The following is a 19,384-nucleotide window of genomic DNA, read 5'->3' as shown; positions in this document are numbered from 1 at the left end:
AAGGTGGGATTATTGCTAATGCTATCCTAGATTTTGGTGAAAAAGTCTGGGAAGGTGCTTCTGTTCCACAGGATTGGATTGATGGTGTCTTAGTGACCCTGTTTAAAAGAAAGGGACAGAAGAATGTTTGTGACAACTACCGTGGGTTTACGCTTTTGGAAGCTGCTCGGAAATGTCTCGTACGACTTCTATTAAACAGGTTACTAGAGAAAGTTTGTCCTAATGCTATTCCAGAGTCTAAAAGTGGATTAAGGTCTGGCAGAGGAACTATGGATATGTTTTTCAGCCTGGTAAGTCCAGGAGAAATACCGCTGTATGAAGTGTTTGTCGATCTAACCAAAACATTTGACACCGTCAACACGGATGCTCTCAGGTTGATCTTAGAGAAAATACGATGTGCTCCAACCTTTGTTAGAATTTTCAAGGAACTTCACAGAGACATGAAAGCTCGAGTCTCATTAAACGGAAAATTGTCTGATGAAATCCCAGTTGACAACGGTGTCAAACAAGATGATATTCATGTCCCTACTTATTTCTCTATATATTTTGCTGCTCTACTTGGGCATGCGTTTCGAGATTGCGATAAAGGTGTCATCTTAAAATTTCTAACCAAGGGTCGCCTTTTTAATCTTAGAAGATTTAATGCCAGAACCAAGATGCATTATGTCTTAGTCAAGGAGTTACTCTATGAAGAAGATTCTGTTTTTTTTTGTCGCACACTGAGACAAATATGCAGCATATAATGGATAGCTGTGTTAACTTCTGCATTGCCTTTGGTCTGAGGATCAGTCTGTCTGAAACAAAAGTGATGTTAACTCCTGCACCGGGCCAGTCATATGAGAAACCAAACATCATGATCTGTGGTACTAGACAAGGAGTAGTTGATTCATTTGGCTACCTTGGTAGATATCTGTCGAGGGATAGCCGTATCGACACTGAAACCCGCAGACGAATTCAGAAGGTATCTGTAGCTTTTGAGAGGTTGAAGAAGAGAGTGTTGTCTGATCGTGACACCAGGGACAGGATTAAGCTTTGAGTTTACAGGACCAGTGTGCTAACCACACTGTTAGATTCATCGGAGACATGGACATTGCATCAAAGGCACATTAAATGGCTTGAACGATTTCACCAAAAATGCTTGAGGCGTATCTTAAACATCAAGTGGCAAGCACAAGTACCCGATACTGAAGTCCTTGTGAAAGCATGTCGTTCTAGGGTTGAGACTCTTTTAATCAGATCTCATGACTTATGTAGGGCAACTGGGTCGAATGAAAGATTGTAGGCTGCCAAATCAAATTTGCTGCGGTGAGTGGAAAATGGCAAGCGCCCTCAACACAATCGCCTTCAACACAAGAGGTTCAAGAACACTACAAAGTATAATTTTGAAATCGACATCGACACATGCTTACTTACTCTTCAAAGGCCGAAGTAACGAAAGCTTGTACGTGAGAGCTGTGATACTCTGGATAAAAGAAATAAGGCCGACAGCAATCTGAGGCGAGAGCTTCGCAAAGGTTTAATTGAGGGTCTTAACCATGACACATAGAGCTGGAAATGCGACATTTATGAACAAGTGCTTTTGTCGAAAGTTAGCTACGTCAACCACTTCAAGTCGCAAAAAAATTCTGTTCAAGAAAATTTTGCACGCATTAGTCCGAACCAAACGATATGTTAAACATGCACCAAAGATTGCAAGTCTACTGCTGGTTTAAGAAGACTTGTGATTGTTCATAGGAATACCCTTAAATCTTCAGGCGATGCCAAATCAGGGGAAATTGCTCAATCTGTATATCACATCTGGTTCAAGATGTGCAAATCTGCGGCGGGAGTGCAGAGTCATCTGATATGTCATGTACGACAAGATTAGGGGAACTCACTGTGACAGCGATCATCTGTAAAGATGCAACAATCATCATATATATATATAATGATAATATATATAATACTAAACACACACACATGTATATATATATATATATATATATATATATATACACACATTTGTTTACATTATGGCATTTCGCTCACGTAAAAATCGATATCTCATTATCATTTAAGTCAAAGTAAAACCGCTTATATTGTTAAAATTGACAGAATAAATATATATGGTAAAACCAAATGTAAATACATGGGTAAATATTTTCGCACAAATATAAGAGTGTAACGTGAGCCTCCACATTGACATTAAAGGTAATTTCTATAACGGTATATACATATATATATATATATACATATATATACACATATATCAATATATATATATTTATATATATATATATATATATTTATGTATATATATATATATATATCATTATAAATATATTTATATATACATATATATATTTATATATTGTTATATTCCTAAATACTTAGGAAATAAAGACAAACGTGAGTTACACCGAGTGGTATGTGTAATGGGGTTTATTTATAATACAGAAACGTAAGGCTGCTCGCCTAAGGTAAATAGAAGTACATAGTAACAAGTATGGGGAAGAAAGTCTGATAATCAACACGTAAGACTATCCGTCTTACTGCGACTGCTTGTCTGCCGCTGTCTGCCGCTGTCTGCCAAACAGTCCAATATATATATACAGTTTGTAACCGGTGTATAGCCAGTTATGTTCCTTCACAACACCTCCCCCTGAAGCTGAAATCTTCCTGATTTTAGCTTAAATACCTCTTCCTTTTAGGGTCAGGGCTTAATCTCCTGGTAACTTTTCTCTTTCTTGCGCTTTTCCTTCTGGTCAGCGTTACCCGGGGTAAAGGTTTCTGTCCAGCCCGTATGGTCGGTTCAGGCGAAATATTCATTGTTTGCGGTACACACGCTGGTTTTGGTATATCAAAAATATCGCACAATGTTTCCATTGGTGTCTCTTCCACATTTGGAGACAGTCTGGGACGTATTTGATTTCTGTGTCTTTTGCAGACAAACCTTAATCCTTGGATGGTATAGACCATGCTCCCAATCCTTTTTTTGATAATACCTTCAACCCACTGATTTCGTCCATTTTGAAAATTTTTGAAATATACATTTTCACCTGGGGAGAAGCACTTGGTATTAAGGTTTTCTTTTTTGAAAACTTTCTTTTTCTCTGGTAGCAGCCTATCGAAGACAGATCTTATCTTTCTTGCAAACATTAGCTCAGCCGGGGAAGAATTGACATTATTATTAGGATTGCGTGTCACCCTGTAAATTGCTAAAAATGTTTGAATACATTGTTCGTCTGTGTCCGTAGTAAGATTTTTCTTAAGTGCCCTTTTAAACGTATCTACAAATTTTTCGGCCAACCCATTCGATCGTGGATGGTACACAGGTGTTGTCATATGTAGAATATTTAGTGAGTCACAGAATTCTTTGAATTCATGAGCAGTAAATGATGTTCCATTATCGCTCACTAAGGTTTTTGGCACTCCAAAACGGCTAAAAATTTCATTAAGCGCACTCACAGTGTTTTTTTGCTGTTGGATGTCTAAACTTAAATATTTCTGGCCATTTTGAAAAAGAATCTACAATAATCAAGTAAAAATAACCATTTATAGGTCCCGCATAATCAATATGCAGACGTGACCAGGGTAGGTCCGTCTTTGGCCATGGCGTCGTTTTTACTGGAGGATCTCGAGCTGCTAATTGACATCCTCTGCATGTCTTGACACATTTTTCAACTTCCTTGTCCATACCAGGCCAGTACACATATCCTCTCATAAGGGATTTCATTCTCGAAATGCCCGGATGACCTGTATGAAATTCCTTCAGAATTTTCCTCTGTAACGTTAGTGGAATTACGATCCTCTCACCATACATGAGCACATCTTCACAGATGGAAAAAGGCGTTGTTTGATCTACCTTTTTATTTTTTTTTATCCATCCCAATTGATTTTTCATTTTCTTAATGAAAATGTCATTTACTGCCTCTTTTTTTTTTTTTCGAAAGTTACCGGAAGTTCACGTATCATATTACACATTGAACTTGTACATTCACTTTCGTCTTTAAGCGCAGCAATTACCGTTTCTTCTAAACTTTCGCTTCTTTTAGGGCTCAACCGTGATAATGCATCTGCGTGTCCTAACTTTTTTGAGGATACATGTTCCATCTTAAACTGATAGTTTAAGAGGGTTACAGCCCATCGCTGTAATCGATTCGCAGTATGTGTGGGAATGCCTTTCTTTGATCCAAATATGGTAAGTAGGGGTTTATGGTCGGTTTGCAAAATAAAAAATCGTCCATGGAGAAATCGATTGTACTTTGTAATTCCAAATATTATCGACAGCGCCTCTTTTTCAATTTGGCTGTAATTTTTCTCCGCTGCAACCAACGTTCTTGAAGCATGGGCGATAGCTTTTGTCCTACCATCCTCATACTTGTGAAGTAATACAGCGCCAACACCGTAATCACTGGCGTCCGTTGCTAGTATTAGTTCCTTTTCTGGATTGAAATGTGCCAATGCTAAGTCTGACAGTAGACATCTTTTGATATTTTTGAAAGCAGATTCACATTCCTTATTCCAGTTCCATTTAACACCCTTTTTCAGTAACTCGTTAAGAGGAGCTCTTAAATTATGTATGTTAGGGATGTAAATTGCATAGTATTGAACTAATCCCAAAAACGATTTTAATTTTGTCACTGAATCTGGAGCAGGCATCTTTTCAATTGCTTCAGTCCTTTGTGGATCCGGTCTTCGACCCTCTTTGTCGATTATTTGACCTAGATATTTAATTTTTTTCATAAAAAAATCGCATTTTTCTGGGCTCAATTTAAAACCAAATTCCTGTATTCTTTTGAATACTTCTTTTACATGCTTCTTATGATCTTGCAAATTTTCACTTTTAATTAGGATATCGTCAAGGTAGGCCATTGAAAATTCCAACCCTGCCAGCATCGTGTCCATAATTTGCTGGAAAATAGCAGGAGCAACCTTTAATCCAAAAGGAAGCCTCTTTAGCTTAAAAATGCCCTTATGAGTATTTATGCCTAAGTATTTGGAGCATTCATCGCTGATCTTAATTTGCAAGTAAGCATCTGAGAGGTCTATCTTAGAAAAAATTTTTCCTCCGTTAAGCTTAGAGAACAGATCTTCTGCGGACGGAAGGGGATAATTATGGTCCAATAGACAGTCATTTAAACCCGTTGAAAAATCTCCACAGACCCTTATTCTTTTATTTTTTTTTCTTTACATACACGGTTGGATTGCCCAATCTGTGTGGTTAACTTTTTCAATGACTTCCAGTTGTTGAAGTCTATCCAACTCTTTTTCGATTGCTTCCATCGCTGAAAAAGGCACATTCCTTTTAGGTTTGAATACTGGAGTGGCATTTTTCTTTAATTCAAATTTTGCCTCTGTCTTAATACAGAGTCCTAGTCCTTCGGCAAAAACATTGGGAAATTCAGTTTTCAAATCCTTCAGGAAGTCTTCCCTTTGGTTTGCTTTTTCTGCAGTTAAAACGTTACAAAACGAATTTATGGGTTTCTCCCATAAATTAAACAGGACAATCCAATCTACCCCAAACAGGCATGTATTCTTTCCTGGTACGACGTACACTTTGGATTTATGAGTCTGGTTAGCGAATGTCACTTTGCATTTTAATTCTCCCTTGAACTCTAATCTTTTGCCGCACACACTTCTCGCCGTCTTTCTGGTTTTCGTTAATTCAGGTCGACCTATCCTTTTCCATATATCTTCATTTATAATACTAATATCTGCACCGCTATCCAGAAGCAATGTAACCAGATGTCCATTTATCCGAACATCAACATATTTCCGTCTTTCGCAGCTTTTTTCTTTATTCATGCGAAGCGTATTTACATTATCGGTCCCTTGTCTTTTCTTCTGGGCACAGTATGTTCCCTTGTGACCTCTGAGACCACATTCATAACATATTTTGTTCCTAAACCAGCAGGTCTTATTGTTGTGTCTTAAACTACCACAACATTTACACTTTAGCTTTGGGTCTTTGTATCCTTTAAGGATGCTGTGTTCTTGGAACCTGGACTTTCTTGTGGTCCCTTGCCTTTTTACTTGCTGCACCTTAAAAATATTTTTCTCTTCAATGCGAGTGTTGTCTTTCTTTATGTTAATCAGACGTTGACACTCTTCAGTGACTTTTTGCAATGTTATGTTAGGATCCGCCTCCATAATTGTTAGGATCCGTGAACGTATATCTTTGTCCCTTGGTGCTGTGAGACCTTGTACAAAGATTAAACATTTAAATTGGTCTGCGGAAATTTCATTCAATTTAAATGATTCGCATAAACAGTTCACAGTGCAAGCATATTCTAGATAGTCTTCAGCTTCTGCCTTCTGAATGTTCAAACATTTGTATCTAGAGTGAAATAGGCTATCCCTTTTATCAAATATTTTCGACAAGGTACTAATTGTTTCCTCGAACGAAACCTCCTCCGGTTTTTTTGGTAGAATTAGATTTGCATACTTGGTGTTTTCATCAGTACCCAGTTTTTGTAGTAGCAGGGTAACTTTTTCCTCATCGGTCCAGTCTAAACATCTTTTCGTAAAAATTGTTTCGTATCTTCTGTAGTATACAGGGAAAGTAACACCAGTATCCGGGGAGTAACGAAATTCCGTTAGTGAATTTGAAATACCCTCGGCAGAAAAATTAGTCTTCTTCCCGGTCGACGTTAGAATTAGCTTTTCTAAATTCTTTTGCTGTGTCGACATTTGTCGTTGTAGTATGTTTGTTTGTTCTTGTTGTGCCTCTAAAGTTTTAGTGTTCTTTCTTGTTGTTGTTGCAGCTGTTGCTGTAGCTGTTGTTGTTGAATTTGTTGTTGTTGTTGTTGCGCTAAAAATTGTTGAGTCATTTTTGTCTGTTCCTGGATGCTAAGGGCTAGAGCCTTAGTTAACTCTGCTAATTGTTCCATGTTAGCTTCTAGTACAAAAATGTCTTTTCGAATTCTACACAATAATTCCAAAGAAAAATCGTAAATTTACGTATATCGTAAATTAGTAGCAATATGCAGACACAACACGTTTCAACAAAGTTCATCCATAGTAATTCAACAGGCTTTGTAAAATAATTCTTTTTTTTTTTTTTTTTTCTTTTTTTTTTTTCAACAACGTAAGTTCATACACAAAATATTTCTTACTTCCCACGACAAATAGTTCCAATTATTCATATACTGGCAATAACAAACAATTAATTTTCCAAAAAAAAAAAAATATATGGCTGCCGTTCCCACGTGGCATAAAATGGTACAATAGTCGTTGTATTTATATTTTTTCTTTCGAAACTCGTAATCCTTTAGTGTAGTTTCGAATTCAACTTGCGACCATTTTTTTTTTTTTTTTTTACTTGTCAAAATAAATATAAATTCAACTTTACCTTGAACATGTTTCTATAATTTCTTGTGAGTTCTTTACGAAGAAAAATCCGTACTTTTCGCTACTTTAGGTAGGAAAAATTTTTAAATTCATTGACGCACGTGGTCAAAAATCCTTGTGTAGTTTGTTTTTTTCGTAAAACAAAAAATCCTTGCATTGTACACAGTCCTTGGTACGGTAATTTATCTCTGTTAAGAGAAAGAACATCCTTTCGTCGCTATTGTTATATTCCTAAATACTTAGGAAATAAAGACAAACGTGAGTTACACCGAGTGGTATGTGTAATGGGGTTTATTTATAATACAGAAACGTAAGGCTGCTCGCCTAAGGTAAATAGAAGTACATAGTAACAAGTATGGGGAAGAAAGTCTGATAATCAACACGTAAGACTATCCGTCTTACTGCGACTGCTTGTCTGCCGCTGTCTGCCGCTGTCTGCCAAACAGTCCAATATATATATACAGTTTGTAACCGGTGTATAGCCAGTTATGTTCCTTCACAACATATATATATATATATCAATATATATATTTTATATATATATATACATCAATATACATATATTTGTATATATATATATATATTTATATATATATTTATATGTATATTTATATTCATATCAATATATATATATTTATATATATATCAATATACATATTTATATATATACATATATATATATTTATATATATCAATATATATATATATATATTTATATATACCTATCAATATATATTTATGTATATATAGTATATGTATATATATATATAAATATATATATATATATGTTTGTCTGTGTATGTGTGTGTGTAAACGCGTTCCTTATGGAATCTAAATATGTGAAATGTATTTGCCAAATTCATTCAGACATCATTCTGTGCGAAGAAAACGAAATTAACAGCAGTGAATATTATTGTTGCTTTTTTTTCTAAAGGATGACATTTGTTATGTGCCAAATTTAGTCTGGTTTATTGAACGTCAAAACACTCACTTGGATTATTAAGAAATATTTGAGCTTCGAATACAAAACTACGCGGCTACTCATTGCATGTGTTTGGACGGATTTTTCTGGCTTAAAAAGATTATTAATATTATTTCGGAGAATAGTTTCCATAGTTGTTATATTTCTGCCAAAGTAAATTCCGATCCTTAGGCGTATAATGCGGAGGAGGGGAATCCTTCTATGGGACTTGGAAATTTGCACGATATTTCGAATCGAATCTAATTTAATGCATGAGGCTAGAATGTTCCCATTCCATCAGCTTTGCTTATACACTTCGTGGGCTGGTTCATATTGACGAAGACACAGCGTAAATTCCTGTGCGAAATTTGTGTTGCTGCAAAACCTGATTTTTATTATTCAATCATGTAGATTTGAATGATCTTAACCAGCCAGGATTATCTCTTTAATAGGATGAAAGATATTATACTAATATTACTAGACATCAAATTAATTTTGCTTAAAAATGAACGTTAACAAATATCACGATTAGTGTGCTTGTGTACCGACGTGCCAATATTTTATCAGTGTTCCATCACTAATATAACCAGTTGGTGATATTTTTTTAATGAAAATCAGGTAAGCTTTACAGGTGTTCTTTTGGTGTAGATCAATGATCAGTAATAATTGTTTCATTATTAAGTAATATTGAAAGAAGCATAAACTAAAACTCGTATATTAAAGAAATAATTAGTAAGAATAAATGGCATAGTCATAATTAACGTGCACGACTTTCTATCTAACTGTACATGTACTTGAATAAATGCTGAAATTAAAGTTTGTTAAGAAAACATAAACTTTACATAACCATTTACATTGTGCATTGGATGCGAAAAGGCAGTTAACAGAATATGTCAGTTTGGTTGACGGAAAAATATGCTCTTATAGTTAATTTAATAAAAGGTTGTGTTCGAATTTAACCCTGCATTCTCGAGTATCACAGAATGATTCCTGGGGTCGGAAAGAGGCACTTACTGCTGTGAAGGGGTTTGATCAACCGAACCATTGCGATGAGAATAATTGATTAAATAATACAAACTAGCACGACCCGTGTAAAATTCATTAAATGGGAAATATATTTACTTAAGAAAGATTTTTTTTGATAACACAGATTTTTTTTTTTTTACATGAAAACCAACTATAAGCAGTTCTATTAAAACATTGCGGTTGTATTATAAATATAGAACTGGCTTAAATAAGATAAATGAATTAGTACAAAAAATATTCACAAAGTAATAGTGGGATACATTATCCAATACAAATACTAAACTGCCATTGTAATGTACACTTTTTAATTTACTTCACACGTCAATAATCTCTTTGGAGACACTTCTTTTTTAGCACTGTTTAGATTTTTTATTTTTTTCAAGTGTATACTTTTTACGTTACGTTTACATAACTTCTGTCTTCGGTGAAGAACCGTTGTATGTCTAAATTACTGCGCGTTTTTTTTTTCTCGCACTTATTACACGGATGATCAAAAGATGTTTTTATAATGATATTTGGAAACAAAACTACATGAAAAGAATGCCACTGTTGTGTTCTTGTCAATGGTTGCGACAATGTCTATTGTAAAGTCTAATTTGTCGAATTTGATCTTTTTGAAGTAGTTTCTTTTTTTATTTTTCGAAGCGTAAGGTACGGACTAACTAAGGAATGATAAAAGCCGAACATTATATAGGCAACATAAAATTATCGATTTTATTTAAAAAATGTAAACAAAAATGCTTTATTAAACACACAAATGTTAACAAATGACCATGTTGTTCAATTCAAAATAGCGAGATTACCATTGTATCCTCATTTTCTGTTTCTTTATTTAAGTACGATTCCACAACATTAATTTCGAAATTGCGACTTCATGTTTTCACCCTGATTTATTATTCAATATCTGTTGTCAAACGAGATTCGTAAATAGTCAGCGAATTATATCCATTCGTTTTGATCGGCGGTCGGATTCCCCCTGGAGAGTTGCCTTATTAACTCACACCGCTACCTCCCTGGTAACGGACGGAGAAACATTCCCCCTGCATGAAATAAATAGACACGCATCTAAAAGAAAATGAACAAGCGAAATTATAGATAGAAAGCCAGGTTGGGCGCACAACGCACACTTGAATTAGCAGTCCCTTGCTGGCAAGATATTCGACTAAATTAGTATAATATTCAATTGCATAGAGCTGTACATTAAATTAAAGAGAGTCTGTTATAGCCCACTGGTTTAAAGAAAAGGTTATTTAAGACGTGTACATAAATTCATGGAAAGCTGAAGAAATGTTCCTTACTCATAATTTATGAATCCGACTGGTGTGCAATCTGCAATGCCTTACTAGCATGGCGATTTTTGTGAGTATAAACAATAAATAACTAAGTAACTAACTAATTTTACTAAAATATTAATAATCTAATATATAAAAGGGCTATATGTGTGTCTGTCTGTATGTATGTCTTCATATGTTCAAACTCTATCTCATCCGAAATTAAAAAGCTGCAGAGAGATGCAAGGGGCCTCAAATTATTGGATTTTTTACGCGTCGTCTTTTTATGGCTTTTTGGCCCGTTAAAATGTCAGCGTACATCATCATCATCATCATCATCATCATACTCAATGAATAAATAAAAAATTTAAAAAAAAACATTATAAAGTTAATAATGTTATGCCACAATAATAATATATCAACACCTCGAACTGTATGGCAGTCAAGGTGATTCCCAATGTACGTAAAAGCTTGGAAACATGATACAAAACCCAACGTAAATTGCTTAATAAGATTGACAAGAAAATTTATTTTACAATTTTGCAACGGCGATTGTGTTAATACAGCTTGGATATCTAATGTTAAAGGAATTGACCTGCTGTTTAAGAAAGAAAATACAACTAAAAGCATCCGATAGTTTATACTACTACTACTACTACTACTACTACTACTATTATTACTACTACTACAACAATAATAGCAATAAAAATAATAATAATAATAATAATAATAATAATAATAATAATAATAATAAGCAAGAATTGGTAAAACAAAAGAAAACAGCAAATGCAGACTCTGTGGACAAAGAGACGAAACGATAAACCATATAGTAAGTGAATGCAGCAAACTGGGCCAAAAGAAATACAAGAACAAGCATTACCAAGGGCGGAGGGCGGTGCACTGTGAATTGTGCAAAGGACTGTATTTTGAGCGTACAGACAAATTGTACAAGCCTAAACCCGCAACAGCACTCGAAAACGAAAACCACAAAATCTTATGGGACAAGCAAGAAGACCAGATGTCGTAATAATTAACAAGGAACAAAAATCCTGTCAAATCGTAGACTTTGCTGTCCTAGCTGACCACAGAGTGAGTAAGAATGAAATGGAGAACCGAAGCAAATACAAAGAGCTAGCCAGAGAGTTAAAAGGGATTTGCATGATGAAGAAAATCAAAATAGTACCGATAATAGTAGGAGCACTAGGAGCAATTCCGAAAAATTTCGAAAAAAGAATGTCAGAAATTTGAATCAGAGGAATGACTGCAAAAGTACAACACCTAACGATAATGAAAACGGCTGAAATATTAAGGAAAACCTTTGAATGTGGAGAATAATACAAGGAGAGAATATAACGAATAAGCGTTACAGGGAATGAAAAACACCGAAGCTGCATATCTACAATTTCTACACACCCATCATGCATCCTCCCCTAGTTTCACCACCGCTCCTCCCAATAAAAAGTGCTACCAAAGAGCTGAGAAGGGTTAAGAAGGACTGAAAGACCGAGGAGAGAGCGCCAACCAGACCTTGGTTGGAGAATCGCAAAGAGAACTGGGACTTTGGGAGGCTTAATGCCACTCAAATTCCAGTATAAACCAATGGCCACTGTCAGCGTGAAATCAATGGTAAGAGGCGGTTGCGATGATGCAAATTCATTTGCAAATATTATCGAAGGAGGTGGAGAGAACTGGACGTCTGGGGAGACTTGGTGTCATTCAACCTCCAGAGAACACCACAGGTTTCCAATCAGATCGTGTGTTGACTTGTGTGAAAGGTCCATGTGAGCCAATAATAATAATGCAATCGGCCAGGTTACTAATATAATACTACTAGCTACCAAATATTCGCCCAAAATTTCAGTAATTTCAACTGCGAAATCTATCCAGATTATTACCGTTTCTTAGAATGAAATTGTTTATAGTTCTCTTGCGCTATGTTCTTCTGGCTTATTCGACATGTATTTTTTTTTAAAACTTGAAAAAAGGCATCTACGTGAGAGTCGTCGGATTTTTACATGTTTGTTAACTGTTATACGAATGCGCATGCGTGAATGGTTCACGTGACAGTTTCATTATGTTGAAAATAAGTAAGTTTGAAAGCACATGTTAAAATTTGCGTAAAGCCGGCCTAATAGTTGTCGTACCAACCTATCTGTCTTTAGGTGTTGGCTTCGTTCTCAACTCGAATATTTTTCTAACTTACAAGAAGTGATATTTTTAGAAAAAAAATATATTCCTCATATGTGCATTCCCCACTTTCTGTATTAGATATAATATAATAGTATTATGCCTATACCACTGGGCAAAGCTGGACCATCTGCTAGTATAATATATATATATATATATATATATATATATATATATATATATATATATATATATATTCTATTCCATTTTCTGTTTCTACTGATTCCGTTGAGAAATTTATAAATCAATATTTTCTCCCTCTAGCAAACGATTCTGATGACAGACGTGTTAGTCGTGTTTGCCGTGTCATCAGTCTTGAACAAACATGATTCTTAGAGTAAAATTTGAAAGCGATTTGCCTTAAAGGTAGTTTATGATTTTTTGACCCACGGGCGAGCACGTCCTGGAACGGTGCACCGTCGGAACAATTATTACTTCCCTGGTCGCACTCAGCTTCTACGACTATAAAGAGAATATAAAATCAGTTAATATAAATGAATTGCTTATATAAGCTACACAACTTTACCTTAAGCTATGATTTTATACGACAGGTGTATCATTCAACCAGTGTATATATGGTTTAGCGTTAGTTTTACTCATTTAGGATAGTTTTAAAGCTTCCCCGCTCACTCTTTTTGCGACCAAACTTCAAACAATTTTTGCAGTTAATAGGGCACATTCTGAGCCATATTTTTTTAAAAAATAATTTGAATTTTCCTTCAGTAAAACAAAAGTTATTATAAAATTACTGTGTTCAAAAGATCTCAGAAAATGTAGGAACGTAGCGACGTTTATTATTTTTTTCTTGTTGGCTGTTGCTTACCATAGCAACTCTTAAACCGTCACGTTTTATATAGACCATTACTTCTGAGAGACCGTTTTGTGTTTTAAGCTGCGACTGTTTTTTTGATAGACATTCATCCAGAGAAGATGTTTTTTTGTCTAGCTCCGACTGTTCTCCTGCTGAACAGTTATTTAGATAAGCTTTTTGTCTTACAAGCTCTGACTAGTCTTCCTGTAAACAGTCAGCTTCTTGTGTTTAAAACCCCGACAGGTTTTCTCCATGAACATTCAGCCAACAGAGCTTCGTGTGTGTACATTCCTGACTGGTCTTCCGATGAACATTAATCCAAAAAAGCTTTCTTGTGTTTCAAGCTCTTATTGGTATTCCTTAATCATTCAGCCAGGCGAGCGCTTTGTGTTATAGGCCGCGATTGATCTTCCGATGAAGATAATGCCATAGGAGCTTCTTGTTTTAAGCCCCGACGTGTCTATCTTCCGAGGAATATTGAAGCAGAAAAGCATCATTATGTTGCAAGCCTGAGTGTTCTACTGAAAAACAGATGACTTAACGCTGCATTCCTACGCAATAATTAGTGTAGGGTAACAATTTCCCCAGGAATATGTATATATATATATATATATATATATATATATATATATATATATATATATATATATATATATATATATGTATATATATATATATATATATATATCATTTATTTAATTATATGTGCATACATATTTGTATAATAATTATTAATTGAGACCTACACGCACTAGTTCTTCAAGCTTACGCTATCATCAGTGTAGGTAACAAATCTTGTTGGATATATATATATAATGTTTTTATTTCATTATATATACATATATATTTATACAATATATTTATTATTTATAGGAGTTCCTAGCCCTTCAGTTTTGGTGTATTCTGCCGAATAATAAAAACTATTTGTAAATTCCTACTTTAAATCTCTATTTCTTACTATTGTTTACACGCACATATATATATATATATATATATATATATATATACATATATATGTTAAATAAATTATTTTTTAGATCTACATAAGCAAGAGTTCATACATACGGAATCATCAGCGTAGGGTAGCTATTCCTGCTGGTGGATGTATATATATATATATATATATATATATATATATATATATATATATATATATATATATTAGGGTAGGTCGATTTTGGAACCGTACATAATGGTATTGGTAGAAAGTTGCAAAATAATGTTAAAAGTTACCACAAGAAATATTTTTCTGTAAAATTTTGTATTTTGTTGCGAATTCCAACTTAAAGACCAAATAAATTCCAATTTTTATCATGGCGTCGGTGACAATGCCACTATGTACCGCTTAAATAAAACCCGAGTGTTAACATAGCAAGCAATACAATACATTATAATAATAAATATTTAAAAATTTATTATTTCGTGTTTTTAGAGATTAAACGAAAATATAAAAAACAAAAACAATAAAAATGTTCTAATATTGTATTGTTTATAGAAATATCTATATATATATGTAAGTTTTATTTATTGGGTAATTTATAAAGATTCACCGGTTGAAATTACGACGCACGTGTTTTCGTGTTTACGTTTTTTAAATATCGCTTAAATTTTTCTCTAAAATAGGCTTAAATATAAAAAACAACAACATATATAATTATTCTGATTCGTTTCTATTTCAAAAAGATAGTGTTTATTCCTGAAAAAAAAAACAACGAGCGAGCTGAACTTCATATTTCTCTTTAAGGTAAGTCAACAAGAGTATTTATTTCAAATTTTCTCAAATTTATTAAGTGTTTTTGTGTACTTATGCACTTATGTTACCGTGCTGAAATAATAACATTATTATTTAGAAAGCCATTTAAACATGGAAATAGTTTTGCAACTATTCTGCACTTACACCTAATAATTTAATTTTAAAAAAAAAGAAAAGGGTCATTATCAACTTTCTTTCCAACTCCCCCAAAAACTTTAAAATGACAACTTTTTTCGGTTTTCGGGGGTGCTGAAAACGAATATCACATTTAAATTTTGGGCAGATAAGTAGTTTTCATGATATGAAGAAATTACTTTTTAAAAACTGGGATATAACTTTCCTATATAAATGTAACGTACAATGGGTACCCCTTTCTGGTCATCTAGTTACGTCTTCATATCATGAAAACAATTTTTTTCTGTCACAGGCAAGTATTTTGATAAATGTGCAGAATGTTTCCACCCTCGAAAAATCCTTTAAAATGACTACATTTATAGATTCCCTCCAAGCAAAAATTCTCTGTTTACATGCGGCCCCCACAACGATTCCCCCTCGCACCTCCAAACGGACAATTTTTGCTGGGGGAGGCTGTCTATAAAGTGGTAATTTTAAAGTTTGAGGGAAAGTTGAAAAGAAATTTGACATTGACTAAAAGAAGATATCCTAAAACTCGATTTTAACTTGAAAATACAATTTAAAAAATAGCACGGTAACATAAGCGCAAAAGCACCAAATTTTAAAATCAAATTTATTTAAAAATTATTTGTGTAATTTAATTTCTGATTTTATTTATTTATTTATTTTCAGATATTTTATTCAAAATGTTCCGAAAATCTACAATGTCAACTCGTAGTAAAAATGTAATGAAATTTTCTGGTCTACCTTTCCCGTTAAATAAAACGGAACCTCCAGTTTATCGACAAATAATACAATATAGTTATTATTTACGAAATACTTACCCTCACCTTTCAAATTTTGCTATTTCCAAATTAATAACAAAAGAAATCATAGATATTTGGAAAGCGGTTAACCCATGTTTACCTCTTTTAAGTGAAATGACTATTTAAAAAAGGTGACTATTCTATGTTTCGAGAAGGCCAAGCAAATAAATAGGAGAGCTCTTCCTGCTTCTCAAAAGAAATTCTGGGTGGAAAAACTGGATTCACTATTTGATATTTCGTCCTGTTCTTGCAAACTGCCAGTTTTTAGTTGTGACGACTATCATGTAAAATGCAATAAAGAAAATTGCCAGATTGAACACATTATTTGCACCTGTCCTCTTCAAAAGAAGGTAAGTTATTTTTTTATTTTTCTTACAATGCCTTTATGAGATAATCTCATCTCAAAACCAATTTCCATATTTTAAGATTATTTAAATATATAAACCATTTTCCCCTTTTATTTTTCATGCAAACTAATTTTTTATATTAATCTGTTTAGATGTATTTTGATATAAGTAAAATCTGATTTTTCAGGTTCCAGTTGAGGACCGTAAATACCTCAAGGATCAGAGAAACAAAATAGGGCCGAAAGGTACTTTTCAGCTTGGTCCAGTTGATAAAAGTGCTATAAAAAAAAGTAAAAAGGAACGAAAGGGATTAATAAAAAATACATATTTATCACCAACACCTTCGACTTCACATCTCCAGAGTAATGTCTCCTCTCCCTCTTACTCATCTTCTCAAAGTGAAGATCCAGAAGAAGAATATTTGCAGTCAAAAAGTCATCTAAAAGGACCTTATAGCCTTGTTAAATTTCCCAGATATGCTCTTGAGTTAGTCAGGGGTGGCGTATCTTCTAATCTTGGAGCCAGCCTTGCCAATGCTTTTCTCTTGGATTTGCAGGCTATGCACCTTCTTGTGCCTAATATTGACATAAATAACATCTTTATTGATAAATGTAAAATTGACAGGGCAAAAACTAAAGTAAAAACAACTGCACAAGAAAAACATAATGAAAGTGTTGAAAATTTAATATGCATTGGAGTTGATGGGAGAATGGATAAGGAGACATTACTGTATAAGGAAACTGTAAAGGAAAATGGACAGAAAATTATGAAAAAAGCCAAGGCACCAGAACGTCATTTAACATTTACAAAAGAGACAGGACATGAAAGTCAATATTTGACACACAGAGTTCTTCCAAACAATGCTGCAACAGGTGATGTTCATGCAGAGAAAGTGATGGAGGTTTTGCATGAATTCAACAGTGAAAACACCATTAAGGCTATCCTTGTTGATAACACGAATGCAAACACAGGTTGTGAAGGTGGAATGGTGGCAATTTTAGAAAAAAAGCTAAAAAAAAAATCTTCATACAATTGGTTGCTCTTTGCACCATAATGAATTACCTTTCAGGGCTCTTTTTAAAAACATGGATGGTTGCGCAAAAGGCCCTACTACATTTAGCGGACCCCTGGGGAAATTATGCTCAAATGATTGCCATGATTTACCCCAAACATCATTTTCCAAAATTAGAAATCCTCTAGATTTAATTTTGAAAATTGATGAAATGACTGACCTGAGTTGTGACCAGAGACTATTGTATGAATATACAGTAGGTATTTCTAGAGGTAAAGTTGACTCTAGATATGCTTTATGGAAAATTGGTCCTTTAAACCAGGCAAGATGGCTAACTTTGGCCATAAGGCTCATGTGTTTATGGACTCGTGGTGCATACCCACAAAGGCTCACAACAAAACTCCAGAAGCTAATAAATTTCATTGTAAATGTTTATGCCATTTGTTGGTTTGAAATTAAAAAAAATAATAAACTCCACAATCAGCAAATGCACATTTTTAATATGATCCAGAGGATTAAGGAGCAGCCGCAGGAAATCCAACAGATCACATTAAAAAACATACAAGGTAATGCATTTTGTTTACTGCCTGAAAACCTTCTATATTCGATGGTCAAATCTGAGGAAGTTGAAGTAAGAGAAGAAGCTATAAAACGAATTTTGGCCATTAGGTAAGTAAATATTTCTTTCTTTCAACAACTCAATTATTTATTCCAATTTATACAAACAGTTTTAAAGATTTCATCTAATTTCACCATAATTATTAAAGCAGTACACATCAGAATTTTTTAATATTCAGTTAATTTTTATATACTTTCAGGAGTGGGGAGTCAACCAGGAAACGCTTAAAAAGAATACCACATATCAATTTTAATGCGACCCATTGGACACAATTAATAGACTTGAACTTATGTGGTATTTTTGAATCACCAATGACGGAAGATTTTTCTGATTCTGAACTTCAAGAGTCTTTATTTACTGGGAACAAGCTGGACTTGTCAGATTTGCCCTCACATTCTCAGGGCGTGGAACGGGCAGTCAAGTTAACAACGGAGGCATCACAGACCGTGTATGGTTTTGAAGCAAGACATCAACACATCACAGCCAAAGTGTTGAGTCAGAAATTGAGACCAGCATTTTTGTCTAAGGGCTCTTATATGGCGCAGTTTGACAATATATTAAGCTCACCCAAATAAAGTTTGATCTTTTCCTTGTTTGTTTGTTTCTTGAAATGAAAGACCGACATCAGATCTATAGCGACTCCAGAAAGTATTTGCCACTGCAATCCTCTACCTGTACAAAAAACACATACGTTCTAAGAGGGAGTACTGCTGCCACATCTGGGATGGAGCTCCAAAGCATACCCTTTCATCTCTTGACAGAGTGCAGAACATCTACTTATTACTTAACTTACTTAGAGTTGCCACACAGTTTGGATAATTGGTGAAATTTAAAAAGATAAAAGTAAAATGCGGGGGGGGGCATCTTTTCAATTTGAAGATTATTAATATTTTCTTTTAATTAATATCATTTTCATAAAATAAAAAGACATCCTCTGATTTGAAATACTGAAACATTTTGGTATTTACACAAATATTCAAGACGAACCTTGCGAAAAACAAGGAATTTTCAGTATATTTTCGTCTAAAACTTTGATTTAAAATACGCAAAAAACCGGTCGAGCATTTCATCTAATTTTTTGCATGAGTACTTAATATGTCCAGACGCAACTTTCGGTAAGTGCC

General features: G+C 34.1%; 1 protein-coding gene across 1 annotated transcript; it reads left to right on the top strand.

Annotated features, from left to right (window-relative positions):
- The first annotated feature begins 730 nt into the window (after window positions 1–730).
- LOC145263261 (uncharacterized) lies at window positions 731–18,835 on the top strand. Its single transcript, XM_080120345.1, has 5 exons — window positions 731–961; window positions 16,414–16,632; window positions 16,817–17,620; window positions 17,964–18,310; window positions 18,460–18,835. Exons 1-5 carry the CDS (start codon window positions 731–733, stop codon window positions 18,833–18,835), a joined length of 1,977 nt encoding a protein of 658 aa, XP_079976471.1.
- The last annotated feature ends 549 nt before the right edge of the window (window positions 18,836–19,384 follow it).

This window comes from Euprymna scolopes, chromosome 38, assembly GCF_053919585.1.
Source record: "Euprymna scolopes isolate OS-2025 chromosome 38, ASM5391958v1, whole genome shotgun sequence".
Lineage (NCBI taxonomy): Eukaryota > Metazoa > Mollusca > Cephalopoda > Sepiida > Sepiolidae > Euprymna > Euprymna scolopes.
The sequence above is the reverse complement of the archived record's forward strand: the minus strand, read 5'-3'. Positions and strand labels throughout refer to the sequence as shown.